At 31.3% G+C, this 17,349-nt stretch overlaps 1 protein-coding gene and 1 long non-coding RNA gene across 2 annotated transcripts; both read right to left on the reverse strand.

Moving 5' to 3' along the window:
• Nucleotides 1-962: 962 nt before the first annotated feature.
• On the reverse strand, nt 963-13,790 carry LOC134250473 (uncharacterized). Its single transcript, XR_009988507.1, has 2 exons — nt 13,362-13,790; nt 963-1,317 (listed from the first exon to the last, which is right to left on the reverse strand). It is a non-coding gene; the product is annotated as an uncharacterized LOC134250473 (long non-coding RNA).
• On the reverse strand, nt 4,726-8,250 carry LOC134250465 (uncharacterized). The gene is made up of 5 exons (XM_062732829.1): nt 8,228-8,250; nt 7,438-7,599; nt 7,072-7,117; nt 6,221-6,298; nt 4,726-5,018 (listed from the first exon to the last, which is right to left on the reverse strand). The coding sequence occupies exons 1-5, from the start codon at nt 8,248-8,250 to the stop codon at nt 5,010-5,012; spliced, it is 318 nt and encodes a 105-aa protein (XP_062588813.1). The 3' UTR covers nt 4,726-5,009.
• Nucleotides 13,791-17,349: the final 3,559 nt, after the last annotated feature.

The raw sequence follows: 17,349 nt of genomic DNA on the forward strand, positions 1-17,349 counted from the left end.
TGACCCTAAAATTAGCGCAGACGAAACAGGAGACGAATCGGATAAAGACCGTTCTGTCACACATACCGGAAGACCATCACGGGAACGTAAACCACCCGCCTATCTAAAAGACTATGTAACCACCTGAGAAAAAAAGTGATTGACTTTTTGTTATCTGACTGTAACTTTATTCTCTATTTGTATAAAGATTAGTTATTGGCATTACAGGCTGTCATTTCAGAAATTATGTAAAGATTTGTTTTTCTGTCTAAGGTGAAGAGGGATGTAATGTTCATATCTTAAAATAGACATTCAGATTTAATGTCTTCCCACGTTTAGGAATTTGCTATCCCTGATACCAGCAGGATATTATATGTTAAATACAAGTTCAGTAATTGATGTTGACAGTTTCAGCCATGCCGATTTGTGTAATCATTTAGTTATGTAGTTTAGAATTAAAGCGTTAAAGCGAGCAGACGTGTTTCTGTTATAAGTGTCTAGAACACGGACAGTACAGTTAGTGTTCATCTAAGAGAGGCTCAACCCTTTGAACATAGGCCAAAATAGAGCATTGGAAATTTCATTAAAAATGTTACTAGACCATAAAATACCTCATAAAACTTATAAATAAAGTGAATTAAAACTTAATTCGGCTTCAATTTACTTGAATGTATTGCAAAGTTGATTTTTAAGCAAATTTTGAGCAAATAAATACCAATATAGATAACTTGTACCCAAAAATGTTGTTCACCCATGTTAAAATTAGGCACATTTTTCCCTATAAAATTGCTCGAAAAACCAAAGAAAAACATATTTCTACAATTAAACTTTTTAAGGAAATTGTTGTTCAATTTCTTTGGGTATTATGGATCCTTTTCATAGCAAGAAAAGTAGGGGTTAGTGCACATATAAGAAAGTTTTGATATTTTTTGTATCCCCACCCCTGTTTCTTTTTCAGCATTTAATGAAAATAAATCAAGGCATTTAGGCGTCAAAGTATATATTTTATTCACCAAATATTCAAAATCAGTGTGATAATTTCAGGTAACAATTGCAATTTTGTTAAGAAAAGAATTTTAAGAACAAAAAGTAATCAATTAACACATAAAACTTCATGATAATCTGTTGGATGTCCCCTCTTTCTCTTGCTATGTGGGTTCCGGATTGGGTCCTGGTTTGTGGTGTTTGATGGTGGCTTCACAGGGATTAGTATAAAATCCGGTCTCCATTTCTCAATCTGCTTTTCATGGTTTTCTCCATCTGATTTTAATGGTTCTTAAACCATGCTCTCTTCTAAATTAGGCCTTCATTAGTGGTTCTTGTGAAAACAAGACTTACCTGTAAAAAATTATGTAAGAAAAAATAGATTATAATTTACTGGTAATATCATTGCTCAAAAAAATGTAAAATCATTATTTTGTCTATCTGACTTTGTTTTTATGAACCCAGGCCTGTAGTTTAGACTCAAATAATGTCTACATGTTCCATGATATTCCATTTTTTTAACCCGCATAGGCCGCCATAGAATGAAGCGACCTAGTTTCACCGAATGTTAACAGCTAAAAATTATCGATGTTATCTTATTATTTTCGTACGGTATCTCTATAAATTTTGGATAGAGATTCTGCATTTACAATATCAAAGATAATTTATCATATACTAAGAGCTAAAGTTCCAATAGATAGTTTTCGATTGACCTAAAGTTATCTCCCGTTGGTCGCCTTATTGGAGGTCGACTCGGTGAGTTTTCCTCTTTGTCTTACCAAGTTTAAGAAAATATAGCATAAATACTTGATGGAAAATCTTCATTAAATTTTTTTTTTAAATAAAGGAGGCTTCCAAAAATTTATATACTTCAGAAAAATAATGATTCCTAATTCAAAATCGCAAATATAAAAATTTAAAATTGGTTGAACAATGAAGGAATATGAGCATTTGGACCTCCAGTATGGCGACCAACGGGAGGTAACTTTTGCTAAATTTAGGTCAATCGAAAACTATCTATAAGAAAGATAATACGAATGTTGTCGTCTGCACGCCTCTGGAGACCTTAGGCCTAATGTACATTACGTACATCATTTATGCTTTTTTTGAGTTTGCGATGTGACTTTATACATTGTACTATGTATTTTGAAACCTTTGTATCTATAATGCATAAACATTGCTATTTCAATAAGTTTGAAAGCATTGGAAACCTCCACTACTACTGGAATGTCGTCAACACAGTTCAGCGCTCTTGGCTGGCATGTTTAGGGACCGCTTTCGAGAATGTAGGCCTAATTGTGATGTCGGCAATTTTTTAAATGTTTTAAAATTTTTGTCGGTGGTTCTTTTTATGGAGTCCCATTCGGCATTCCTGTCGCTTTGAAACAGGCGATTCCGTCTTCTTGAGTCTTCCCCTCTCGATCATGTCGATTTCACTTGTCGACTTTCTTTGGCCTATGTCGTAAATATTGTAATTTTGCACACGTGTTGGTCATTAATACAACATAGAACAATTTTTTATTTCAAAATAAATAGAGTTAAACATATAAATCATAAAAACTTTTAAAACTTGTTTGTAAATTGTTATCTGTTTGAATTTTACGACATGTCTAAGTACGAAGACTCAATTGGGATAAATCGATCAGAAGAATTCATCCTTAAGACAGTTCCAATAAATCTTCTTGCATATCTCTTTTTGTTTTTGCCTGTATTTCAAAAATCCCTGCATTTACTGTATTCCTCAACTCAAAAAAAATTACAAAACTCAATGCTGGAACCAAGAAATACTCTTCCAATTTCCTTTTTTTACTCGACACGAAAAAAAATATAATCTATGTCAAAGGAGAAACTACATACATAATTTGCTTCAACAAATCATGCATAGAGTTACTCAAAAACTCCAAAGAACTTTTAGAAAACTTAAAAAAAAAATTTTTTTTGAAGTTGAAGCAACATCAAAACGTATAACTCGCAACTATCCCTCACGATGAATTATACAAAATAGATAATTTCTTTAATAGAATAACTCAATATACACTTTTACAAGTGCTATTATGTTAATATTACAAGAATGTTGGTTTTTTTTATATGCAAAGTAATTGAAGACAATGTACTTAAAAAAATGTAGGAACCAATAGTAAGGAATTGTACTCCTTTTAAGCCGACATGTTTTTATATTCCTTTGATGCAGAATTATTCAAGAACTTTTATCTGCGAAGAAAACACCTTACAGTGGCCTTCAACTGAATAGATATGAGAACAAAACTATCTTAATTCCTAAAAAAAACTTAAAATTAACTACAAATATTTAATTCATATTATTCTTATGTATACCATATATAAGTAATGTTTTGCCCTATCCACAGAAACAAATTGGATTTTAATCTAATCATTACTTTCAAATGTAAGCAGAATACACAGCAACTACACACAGCAGCTTTATTTTATAGTAAATAATGTACATATCACATGTCAGATGTGAAATCCAAAACTAATATATTTATCATTTCGTAAGTTTTTTGGTCGATGCAATGACCTTGTCCACACCTCCCAACCTTATTAAGATTCAGGGTCATAAACCCAAGGGAGCACTCATTGCATCAGATATTTTCTTTAAACAAGGAAAGACAACTCCAGATTTTTTTTAATGGTATAGTCAGTTTCTTCGATCAATTCATATACAATGAAACTGTGAATAATTGGAGAGAAAAAAAGAAAAATATATTGTGAGATATATGTTTTATTTCAACAAGATCACCTTTGGTCAACTTTAATGTTGAATAACTAAAACATTAACACACAAGTGTATTTTCAGTATGAACTGCTGCATAGGTATATGAATGCATGTGTTCACTAAACTTCTGTTTAATAAATACAGGTAAATTGATTTTCAAGTATACCTGATTTCACATAAGCTACATATCTGCAGCTACTAATACATGTAAATATTTCTGGAAGGTATCTATCTACATAATTATATACTAGTATTCAGTTATCAATTTTTTCTGGGTTAGGGTTATTCAACAAAAATAATTTAAACTGATATGCACACAATTTATATTTCATGACTCACATTGAAAAAAGACAAAGTAAACAAACAACATGCAATCATGTTTGTATTTACAAGAAATTTACTAAGCACTACATGTAGACAGACAATGGAATGTTCAACAACAAATAAGTTGTATATTACAGGCATTTGTTATATAATAAAGATTATGCTGTTTAATAATGAAGTAAAAATTTATAAATCAATATTTAGATACCCTTCACAAGATCTCCAAATTTTGAATATCTTTTAATAAACAAAATTAACTGCACATGTACATTCTAATTATTTTTTTCTTCCTACTCAAAAAAAAAAGTTCCAATTTTTAAAGATAATCAACCTTATAATAAAATTCATAGTAAAAATATTTTCATGTTTATTTCTTTACTGATCTGGTTTAAAATAATATGTAATTAAAATATGTAATGCATATAGTTTAAGCATGCAATACCAGTGAGAGCTACATGTAGCTATTACCTCCCTTTTTTGCAAACATTTTCTATACTGTGATTGAATAAAAAACATCAGTTTTAAGTTATAAATCCTATCTTTTTATTCTATAACCTATGAAGTCACCTGCATGACGCAGTGGCAAGTGCGTCTGCTCGAGAAGTCATGAATAAGGAGTTGATCCTTAAATTGCTGGTTCGAAATCCCACAGTCAGACATAGAGATGAGACTGTATATACAGAGGTCCTGTGTTGCAGTAGGTGCTAGCACCAAAATGATCCCTCATTGCTCAATTAGCCATGTGTTCCAAGTAAGGACAAAATTTGCAGCTTTCCACCTGCAAATGTTGGCATCCCCATATGAGTTAAAAATTTTCAAGAAGAATGTTAAACAACATACAAATAAACAATAAACTATAGAGTCTTTGAATATGCAAATTCTTTTTTTTCTGACAAAGGGATCCTCAAATGATGTTTAGATATGGTTCATAAGAGTAGAAAAGTACTGTATCATCCCAGCTAGTCTTCATGAATTCAGCAACCATTTGTTATATTGCCTGAAAAATATAAAATGTTGATGCACTAACATAAAAGTATATGTTTGATATTTTAATAATTCATCATAAATGAATTGAATCAATAAAATAAAGTCACACTTCTTGAAATGCTTATGGGACTGCTGAAACTGAGATATCCAAGAGATTCAGGGTAAGATATATAGGAAAAAAATGTTGTTCAAGGGACTTTAAAATGACTTTGAAATCTCAGTGTGTTCAAGATATCACTCAGTGTCAAAGATATATACCTAAGTTCAACTCTAAACAGAGTATATAAAATGCATATACATATATGCCATTTACAGTTGCTAATTCAATCTATCAGTATTCATTGATAATCTGCATGAGAAAGAGATGTGCGCAAAATGAGCAAATTATTAAAAATTAACAAAAGTAAATCATATGCAATTCAAAGAGTTTGCAAATCATTCATCCAATTGTAATACTGTCATGAACGTCAACATGCCCTAGGTAGTCAAAGTTGTTTGATTTTAAGATACTGTTGTTTAACTGTACTTATTCAGACTGCAATGTATTAACTTGTTTTCCAACAGTACACATTTTTTCACATTATCTGACATCCATCATGTAATACTATGATGAGAGTTATGCCCCTTTTTTATAACCCCAAAATATTGCTTTCTTTCTGAAAATTGTAGCTTTTTTCACCTTACATAGATATCATCTGAAGTCTCCATAAAATAGGTATTTAAATAATGAAAACTTATATTATTTTCATCTCTACTTAACTTAAAAGCCAAGAAATAAACAAAATGATTTTCCTATATTTACATAGGACTTTCAAGATAAACATTCTGTTTCTAATTATGGCACATCCATTACCCTTGATTCTGGGATTCTGTACTAGGATGTATTCATTCAAAAAATAAGATGTATCGTGACCCTGATAATCTTGAAAAGATTTTATAATAAAAGGCTTCAGCCTTAAATATTCCAGAATAAAATTTTGATCCCCAACTGTGGACCCACCCTACCCTATAGCTATATGGTCTGAACAAATCTAAATCTGCTCTTAACTATCTCTGAGTGATTAATCATGACCTGCCTATTCTTGAAAAGAATTTAGATTTATTTTTTTTAATTTTTTGCCTACAGATAAAGTGGGATTACTATTGTTCTCTCTATTTTATTGCTGTACTCTAATTACATCAAACACATATCATCACCAGTAATCAACATACCTTCTCTTTGGACTTGACATCCTTTCCTATTCTCATGGTTGCAGCTTTCATCAGATAATTTGTTTTGTTACAGCTTAACTACAAATATGATTAATAAGTTAATACAATCATGCTCTAAATTAATTAATCCAAATAAAATACAAGCATTTGCAATAATGTGGAAAGAAAGCTGAATGACAAATACTGACAGATATCAATGCACTACATGCAAATCAGAAAAAAATATGTAATGCAATTATTTACAGTTTGCATAATATGCTGATTTATGTATCAGCATAATTCTTCTTTCAGTGGCGGATCCAGAGGAGGGGTTACGGGGGTTGCAACCCCCCCCCTCCCTTTGGATTTGCGAAAAGAAAGAGAAATAAGAAAGTTCCAATTTTGTTGTTGTGTTTTTACTATAGAAAATGTAAGGTGAAAGGCTAATGTGTAATATATAAAGAAATTCGATTGTAAAAACAAAATAAAACCCCATCCCTTTACAAAATAGGATTTTCAGGTTCGGAGACTTATTTTCCTTTCTTTTTCAAAAACTTTCTGGTAATGTATACAAGTACTTTTCCCCAGATTGATCAACGTCCCACTTTCAAAATCCATACTCCACCCTGTATCGATATTCTATTGAGTTATTTAACTATATGTATGTGTACAACGTACGTTTTAACTGTTTTCGCCTTCAACCCCCCCCCCCTTTTGAAAAAAACTTCAACCCCCCCTTTTAAAAATGTCTGGATCCGCGCCTGTCTTTGTTTATTCCATGATCAGCATGATCAGGATGATAATAATTAAATAATAATGTTGCCTATTAAATGTTATAAATTTATCCTTATAATTACATTTACAATACTCACAACAGTCAAACCTTGATCTTGCACATCACTGTCTTCAGAGTATATCCTGCAAGAAACATTCATTGCACATTAGTGTATAATTGAATTGATTTATTTTTTTATATTTGCTTTTTTTTAAAATTTATTTTCATGAAATTATAATTTTTGTGCATTTAATACATTATCATGTGCATACATATTGAAGACCATTTTAAAATTCAATCAACAATGTCATTCTTCAAAATAATCAAAAGACATACATTATATACATGTAAAGCCCATATTTTAAAAGTGGAAAAAAATTCTTGTGTGTACAATTTGTTTGGTATGGTGCATATCATTAAAAAAACAAACAACAAAAAAGGATGGAATGTCTTGATAGCTGACTTTACAATGCAAGGCCAAAAAATAATTGAAGGCCCACATGACTGTTTTTTTATATCTAGGCTAGTACATGGTAGGGGGCATCTGTCTTTTGGGTCAGGTCTATGTATAAGAAAAAATACAATTATAGTTGAGCTAGTTACTTGACAAGCTTGTTTCAGAGTTCTGTCATTTCAGAATCCTGTTTTATTTAAATTAATTATTTGTCCAACTGTGTATCACATTAAATAAATAAAATATAACTATTACATTAATTATGATTATAATTATGATGGTTTTTGGTCAGTCTCTTTTTATTCAAATCTAGCAGTGGGATAGTGATATTATGATGAGCTGACCAGTAAAAAGTCTGAGTGAGCAGTGAACATGGTGAAAGAAAACTATATCTAGCCCTACAATGATTTCACATTTGTGATACATTATATACATTTTCTAAATTCAATAATGTTTGTTTATTACCTTATAGGGTCAATTGTGTTATTTTTGTCATACCTGGAGATGGCTGTTCAAAATGTACTCTAACCTGTAACTAGAAAACTGACCAGTCAGCAAGGGCCCCGCCATGGGGTAGAATTATGAGGGTGCAGTTTATAAAATTATTCAAAAATATATGAAGAAAAAGAAACATCAACTGTATTCTTAAAATTTCAAGATAATTCCCAAATATGCAAAATCCTGTAAATAATATTCTTGTATTTACATATATAAGGCAGTAAACTGTGTAAAGAACAACTCAGCATTGAATGTATATTTAAACAATATAAATGAAGCTTTTTTTTAAAGGCCGGTTTACACTATGCATCTTGACACATGCATCTTGGATGCATGTGTCAAGATTCACAGTGTAATAGCCCCTTGTTTCAAATTAAATGGGTGTTGCATCTTGAATGATTGAATAGAACTTGTTCTATTCCATGCTTCAAGATGCATGGAACTGACCAATGAAAAGAAAGGTCAGAGTTTAGATTGAATCATAAGCCTTATTTTCCTTTATAAAATTGCAAAAATAGTTTCCCAAGATATACAAAAACAGATAATACTGATTAAAACAATAATTAGAAAAACCAATTTGATTATCATAATAAAAAGGGGGTTTTGTTTTGGAACAAATATAAATTATATCTTCCAAGAATTGTCATGAAAAGGAAATTAAGAATGATTTGTTCAGCTAAAATAAATATGGAAATGAAATTTGAAGGTATTTTAATTTTTTTAAGAAGATAAACTTCATCTTTACAAAGTATTCTAAAGATGCATGCATCAAGACACATAGTGTAAATAAGAAGATGCATGATTCAAAATTGAAGCATGAGTTTAGATGCATGTGTCAAGATGCATAGGGTAAACCGGCCTTATATAAAAATATGCCAGCCTTCAATGAATGCAAATACATATCATGAAGGCTTGACCTTAACTTCAAAACAAACAGCAGTTGCAGACAAAGGTTTTCATTAATCTTAAAGTGACAGATACAGATAAGCCTTCTAAATTTTCTGCAGCAGGCTAGATAATTAATCCCAAGGGATTAGTATTCTCTCTCATCATTTTCTTCTAAATTTACAATAAGAACTTTTTCAGTAATGATGGAATGAGGTTTTTATCCTACTACATTGAAAATTAATAATATTCTTAGATTAACATTAAAAAAAAAAAATAAAAAATAAAAAAATATATCTACTTTAATATATTTCTTGTTTTTATAATTCAATGAAATCAGAACTCTTTGTATAGGGTATTCCAACAAATATAAAGTATAAACATTTATACTTAAATCCACATTTCAGAGTGTTCTTAACTTCAAAATAAACTTCATATGCAGACAGAGGTGGTGATTAATCTCAATGTGACAGATAAAGATAATGCTTTGGATTTTCTTCAGGAGGAGAGCTAATTAATCCCAAGGGACTCATTGCAGCATTCAGTTTACAATGGGAACATTTAAAGAAGTTATCTCTCTTTGCCAATTCATTCTTATATAAAGTTAAGGAATCTACCCCACAACCCCAGCTCCAAACCAGAGGACATAGAAAAACAAACTTGGCATCAAAATATGTCTTTCTGCCTACTGAACTACCATACCAAATTTGAACTTAAGTGGACTACCATAAAAAAGTTATTAGGAAAAAACAAAAAATTTTTGGACAGAAGAATGACAGACGGACAGACAGGGTGATTACTATAGGGCACCCGCAAATTCTTGCGGGGCCCTAATAAAAAAACAAAAAAGAAAATTACTTTTCATTAACACATTGAAATAATTAATCAATATGTAAATTAAATACATGTATTCTTACAAACAAAAATGCAAAACATCAATGTAAATTATCTTAAACAATATCTTTTCATTACACAGAATGATCCATGCATGTAATTTATTATACCCCCAGCTTGAAAAGCGGGATGGTATATTAAGTAATCGGTATGTCCGTTTGTCTGTTATGCTTTGGTGTACACATCTCTTATCTGCTAATTCCTCTCATACCATTGAGTGATATTTGATGACTTTCACAGAATCTGTACCAGTATGATTACACATTGCCATTGTGCAGCTTCTATTTTACTTTTAGATCCGTCACATATTTGGGGTTTCCCATAGCAAAACATGGACACATTCATTATCATATGAGAAGTGGTGGGTATCATTTAGTGTCGGAGTTCATTGCTCACCGTACCTCTAGTTTTATTATATTTATACTATATTTCATTTATTTTTAGTTGGGGCAATACTTTAAAAGGGAAAATAGTGGTACACATAGAAATATTCAAAAATTTACATAAACTGCAGATGTGATTGATTGACTGTACGTTATTTATAATGTCCCTCTCGAGAATTTTTCACTCATATGGAGATGCCACCACTTGCCGGTGGAGGGCTACAAATTTTTTCCTATGCTGGGCACTGAGGGCCTTTGAGCAGAGAGGGATCTTTTTTGTGCCAGCACCTACAGCGATACAGGGCCTCGGTTTATACGGTCTAATCTGAAGGACCAGTCTGCACGTCCCACAGTGGGATTTACACCAGCAAAGTAAGATCATGGACTCCGTACTTCCCGACTCTAGAGCAGACGCTCTAATCACTGAACCACGCGGGCGACAACTGCATATGTGAAGTTTCATACCTGATATATACACAAGTATGTGAGAACTGCATTGACATCATCTGATCATAAATTCAGTGATATTAAAATTAGAAAAGTAACAATCATATTTTGATCAGTAGGCTCTAGTGAAAACTGCATGATTGATATAAACAGCTGATTCAATTAAAACTGCAAACAAATGTAAACAAACCTTCATCCAGGTACACATGTATATGTGTAGAGGAAATTCGGAAGAACTACTTGTGCAAACACACGAGCACGGATAGAATTAAATTTTAGTCTCTTGGTATTTAAAAAAAAACACATACCGTAAATCTGGAAATTTTTACTGTAGATAAATTTTTAGCAAATTTGCGCGTGCATTGCTTTCGCAAAAATATTTTTCTTAAAAATAAATCAACGTGCGAAGATTTTTTTTTCTTAGAACTCTTTTTTTAATTTTTTAACTCAGTGAATAGGTGTCGGTAAGCACTGGTCATTTTTAAAAGAAACCTGTTTACACACAATTGACTTAGAAATTATTTTCAGTGCAAATCCTTTTGTATTTTTTTCAAAATTGTTTCGGAGCGATTTTGCAATATCTTGCCACGTTGTGAGTATATTGGTGGTATTCTAAATGGGCATATTATTTGAAACATAACCTGATATGAAAATCTTCAGTGATTTTTATTTTTAGCACCAGTGACAATTCGCAAAAATTTGAAGCGTAAAAATTAATCAACAGCTTTTTGACCCATATTCGCAAAAATAAATCGACGTAAAAATTTCCAGATTTACGGTATGGTTCTCACAAATCGCTGGGTATTGATAAGTAAGAATAATGACTTATATACGCGTAACTGTGCCTATGCATGCATAGTAGACTATCTTACAAGTAGGAACGAACTATAGCACAACTGCATTTTCTCTTCAATTTAAGACATGCTATTAACAGCATTTGACAAACAAGCCCTAAACTATTTTGCCATTTTCTGCAACAGGTAATCGAAAAAAAAATGAAATTCTACTTACGAGTGTTTTTGTTTACTAAATCATTGTATGTGGGTTAATCTTGACCGACACAAACACAACTACTCCCTTCCACGTGGAAATTAGCACTTGACAGAATAAGAAACTGCAAACCTACTTTCACTTTTCAGTTAAAGAAACGTTTGTTTTTCAACTTTTTTCAATTTACAAATATGATAAATTGAGATAACATAAAGTTTTACCTCTTTTTTCATGTTGAATTTCTCTCTCGATTTTCACCTCTAGCATGTTGGTCTCGCTATATTCTCGCGAGGAAAGCTGCTCGAACGTTAACGGATTTTGTTCATATTTTATTACGCTTATCTCCGAATTCTTCCGATTTATGCTAATGAGGTTAGGATGTGTGATGACGTTTACATGCAACAATTCTTGTGAAACATACTGTATACAGAGTTATTTTTCAATCCTTGTTATTTTCACCCTTTCACATCTAAAAACAAGTTTGTCCCGTTTTAAATTCGCCCAAAAAGATTTTTGTTTAAGATATTATACAGTTTACTTTGAATTTGCCCCGTTTTAAATTCGCTCACGCCAGACTAGGGCAAAAGGGGCGAAAATAAACGGGGGGAGAAAATTTCCTTATTTAGAGTAACCAACCAGCCGCCAGCTTTATAGACAATTTTTTAAAATATGGTAACCATAAACAGCATCGTTTATTTTACCTTAAAATAATATAAACATGGCTTGGAGGTCTGAACTTTGCATCTTACTCCAATACACTAACTAGTAACTTTTCGGATGGCAAGTTTAACACTATAGACGCTAAACGATAAAGGAGACAAAAGAAAATATTTGTTTGCTGGAACTACCCAGTTTCAATTTCTAAATTTTGAATTTACCGGGTGGGAGTAAATAATTTTTTATTTACTCCCACCCGGTAAATTCAAAATTTAGAACATGGCAGCAGCATATCTCTCGATAGGTTTTCCTACTGTTGAACAAATCAAATTAAATAAATTCTTCAAGACGACGTATGAAGGAATTGCCGATTTGCAAGATTCATGAGCCATAAATGTTTCAAACTAAAAGAAGAGAAGTTTAGAATAAATGTTTAAGAATTATATTTCATCTATATCTTTTAAATCCGCTATGCCTAAAATCAAGGAATTCAGCGAACGATGCAAACTCTGAAAACCCAGACTTGCCTACATGTTCTAGTATATACATGTATATCAAAGGAGTGCATGCCGATACAGAGTTCTTGCGGTCGAAAGCTTAAATTGCTCGAACTGAGTCATGTTAAATTTAGGTGATTGCGTATATTTAAAATAGAAATGAACAAAATAAGACAGATACAATTAAAATAAAAAAAACTGTATAATGAAAACTGTGTAATCCGACACCCTGTAATACATCACACTGTGAATTCCCACCTTTGATTTCGTTCCATTTTTTTTTTTTTTTTTTTTTTTTTTTTACAATTTACAATTTTTTTTTACACTGCAATTCAACACAAAATTCGTCTCCCAGTGTATGTCGAATAAGATATGTTTCACTGTATAACAATACTCTTATTGAATTTAGTATTTACTAATTCTTTGTCAATAAAATAACTTGTATTTATTCTAAAAAAATAAAGATCTCTCTCTCCCCCCCCCTCTCTCTCTCTCTCTCTCTCTCTCTCAAACACACACATACACTCACACATTTACAAATTAATCAGTCTTCTCTCTTGTTCCTTATAAAATATTACTATATAAATTATACCTAATATTTTTGAAAATACTATGTTTATACTATATCGTTAACACACTTACAAAAACTTAATTCAAATTTCAAACATAAATTATTACTTACTTTAAATAATTTATCAAACACCAAGAAATAATGAATATCAAAATGCGCTGCATTGCAGAGTCCTATCTCTTTTGGTTTGTGATGAAGCTTATTACCACAGTCTTCTGAATTATCTGTATATCTATAGTGCAAAGAGGAAGTAGAGCAAAGCCCTCCCAAACCGTTTCCAATCGTTTACACGTGACATCATTGAGTTTGCCTTTGTTAATGTTTTTCAAACATACACACCCACAGTTGCACTGCCGCCATTAAAATCAATAAGCCACTTCCTCCCTCATTCAACTAAGAGTGGTCTACAGATATTGTAAATGTCTGAGGTACCAAGTATTTTACAAAAAGGCAAATAATGATCTACATGTACCATGTACCATGGACATATATTTCTTCAATTAAGGATGTATTCTTATGATACGCGGGAAAAAACGTGCATTAAACTTTCTAAATGCTTATATTTTTCTGAAAGTGTAATATCCAAGGAATAATTTAAAGACAAGAAAAGTGTATGTTAGTGTTCATCTAAGAGAGATTCAACCCTTTGAACATAGGGCAAAATAGAGCATGGGAAATTTCATTTAAAATGCTACTATACCATAAAATACCACATAAAACTTATAAATACAGTGAATTAAAACTTAATTCGGCTGAAATTTACTTGAAAATATTGCAAAGTTGATTTTTTAAGCAAAATATGAGCAAATGAATACCAATATAGATAACTTGTACCCAAAAATGTTGATCACCCATGTCAAAATTAGGCACATTTTTCCCTATAAAATTGCTCGAAAAACCAAAGAAAAACATATTTCTACAATTAAACTTTTTTAAGAAAATTGTTGTACAATTTCTTTGGGTATTATAGATCCTTTTCATAGCAAGAAAAGTGGGGGTTAGTGCACATATAAGAAAGTTTTGATATTTTTATATCCCCACCCCTGTTTCTTTTTCAGCAATTAATGAAATAAATCAAGGCATTTAGGCGTCAAAGTATGTATTTTATTCACCAAATATTCAAAATCAGTATGATAATTTCAGGTAACAATTGCAATTTTGTTAAGAAAAGATTTTTAAGAACAAAAAGTAATCAATAAACACATAAAACTTCATAATAATCTGTTGGATGTCCTGTCTTTCCCTTGCCTTGTGGGTTCCGGATTGGGTCCTGGTCTGTGGTGTTGGATGGTGGCTTCACAGGGATTAGTCAAATCAATTCAAGTCTCACTTTCTCAATCTGATTTTCATGGTTTTCTCCATCTGATTTTAATGGTTCTTAAACCCTGCTCTCTTCTAAATTAGGCCTTCATTAGTGGTTCTTGTGAAAACAAGACTTACCTGTAAAAAATTATGTAAGAAAAAATAGATTATAATTCACTGGTAATATCATTGCTCAAAAAAATGTAAAATCATTATTTTGTCTATCTGACTTTGTTTTTATGAACCCAGGCCTGTAGTTTAGACTCAAATTATTTCTACATGTTCCATGATATTCCATTTTTTTAAACCCGCATAGGCCGCCATAGAATGAAGCGACCTAGTTTCACCGAATGTGAACAGCTAAAAATTATCGATGTTATCTTATTATTTTCGTACGGTATCTCTATAAATTTTGGATAGAGATTCTGCATTTACAATATCAAAGATAATTTATCATATACTAAGAGCTAAAGTTGCAATAAGAAAGATAATACGAATGTTGTCGTCTGCACGCCTCTGGAGACCTTAGGCCTAATGTACATTACGTTCATCATTTAATGCTTTGTTTGAGTTTGCGATGTGACATTATACATTGTACTATGTATTTTGAAACCTTTGTATCTATAATGCATAAACATTGCTATTTCAATAAGTTTGAAAGCATTGGAAACCTCCACTAGCTGCTACTGGAATTTCGTCAACACAGTTCAGCTCTCTTGGCTGGCATGTTTAGGGACCGCTTTCGAGAATGTAGGCCTAATTGTGATGTCGGCAATTTTTTAAATGTTTTAAAATTTTTGTCGGTTAATTGGTTCTTTTTATGGAGTGCCATTCGGCATTCCTGTCGCTTTGAAACTGACGATTCCGTCTTCTTGAGTCTTCCCCTCTCGATCATGTCGATTTTCACTTGTCGACTTTCTTAGGCCTATGTCGTAAATATTGTAATTTTGCACAGGTGTTGGTCATTAATACAACATAGAACATTTTTTTTATTTCAAAATAAATAGAGTTAAACATATTAATCATAAAAACTTTTAAAACTTCTTTGTTAATTGTTATCTGTTTGAATTTTACGACATGTCTAAGTACGAAGACCCACTTGGGATAAATTGATCAGAAGAATTCATCCTTAAGACAGTTCCAATAAATCTTCTTGCATATCTCTTTTTGTTTTGCCTGTGTTTCAAAAATCCCTACATTTACTGTATTCCTAAACTCAAAAAAAATTACAAAACTCAATGCTGGAAGAAAGAAATACTCTTCCAATCCCCTTTTTTGACTCCACACGAAAAAAAATATAATCTATGTCAAAGGAGAAACTACATACATAATTTGCTTCAACAAATCATAGAGTTACTCAAAAACTCCAAAGAACTTTTAGAAAACTTTAAAAAAAACACTTTTTTTTAAGTTGAAGCAACATCAAAACGTATAACTCGCAACTATCCCTCACGATGAATTATACAAAATAGATAATTTCTTTAATAGAATAACTCAATATACACTTTTACAAGTGCTATTATGTTAATATTACAAGGATGTTGGGGTTTTTTTATATGCAAAGTAATTGAAGACAATGTATTAAAAAAAAATGTAGGAACCAATAGTAAGGGATTGTACTCCTTTTAAGCCGACATGTTTTTATATTCCTTTGATGCAGAATTATTCAAGAACTTTTACCTGCGAAGAAAACACCTTACAGTGGCCTTCAACTGAATAGATATGAGAATAAAACTATCTTAATTCCTAAAAAAACTTAAAATTAACTACAAATATTTAATTCATATTATTCTTATGTATACCATATATATGTAATGTTTTGCCCTATCCACAGAAACAAATTGGATTTTAATCCAATCATTACTTTCAAATGTAAGCAGAATACACAGCAACTACACACAGCAGCTTTATTTTATAGTAAATAATGTACATATCACATGTCAGATGTGAAATCCAAAACTAATATATTTATCATTTCGTAAGTTCTTTGGTCGATACAATGACCTTGTCCACACCTCCCAACCTTATTAAGATTCAGGGTCATGAACCCAAGGGAGCACTCATTGCATCAGATATTTTCTTTAAACAAGGAAAGACAACTCCAGATTTCTTTTAATGGTATAGTCAGTTTCTTTGATCAATTCATATACAATGAAACTGTGAATAATTGGAGAGAAAAAAAGAAAAAAATATTGTGAGATATATGTTTTATTTCATCAAGATCACTTCTGGTCAACTTTAATGTTGAATAACTAAAACATAAACACACAAGTGTATTTTCAGTATGAACTGCTGCCTAGGTATATGAATGCATGTGTTCACTAAACTTCTGTTTAATAAATACAGGTAAATTGATTTTCAAGTAAACCTGATTTCACATAAGCTACATATCTGCAGCTACTAATACATGTAAATATTTCTGGAAGGTATCTATCTACATAATTATATACTAGTATTCAGTTATCAATTTTTTCTTGGTTAGGGTTATTCAACAAAAATAATTTAAACTGATATGCACACAATTTATATTTCATGACTCACATTGAAAAAAGACAAAGTAAACAAACAACATGCAATCATGTTTGTATTTACAAGAAATTTACTAAGCACTACATGTAGACAGACAATGGAATGTTCAACAACAAATAAGTTGTATATTACAGGCATTTGTTATATAATAAAGATTATGCTGTTTAATAATGAAGTAAAAATTTATAAATCAATATTTAGATACCCTTCACAAGATCTCCAAATTTTGAATATCTTTTAATAAACAAAATTAACTGCACATGTACAT

This window comes from Saccostrea cucullata, unplaced genomic scaffold, assembly GCF_032062105.1.
Source record: "Saccostrea cucullata isolate Sc308-1 unplaced genomic scaffold, CSIRO_AGI_Scuc_v1 ctg13432, whole genome shotgun sequence".
Taxonomy (NCBI): Eukaryota; Metazoa; Mollusca; class Bivalvia; order Ostreida; family Ostreidae; genus Saccostrea; species Saccostrea cuccullata.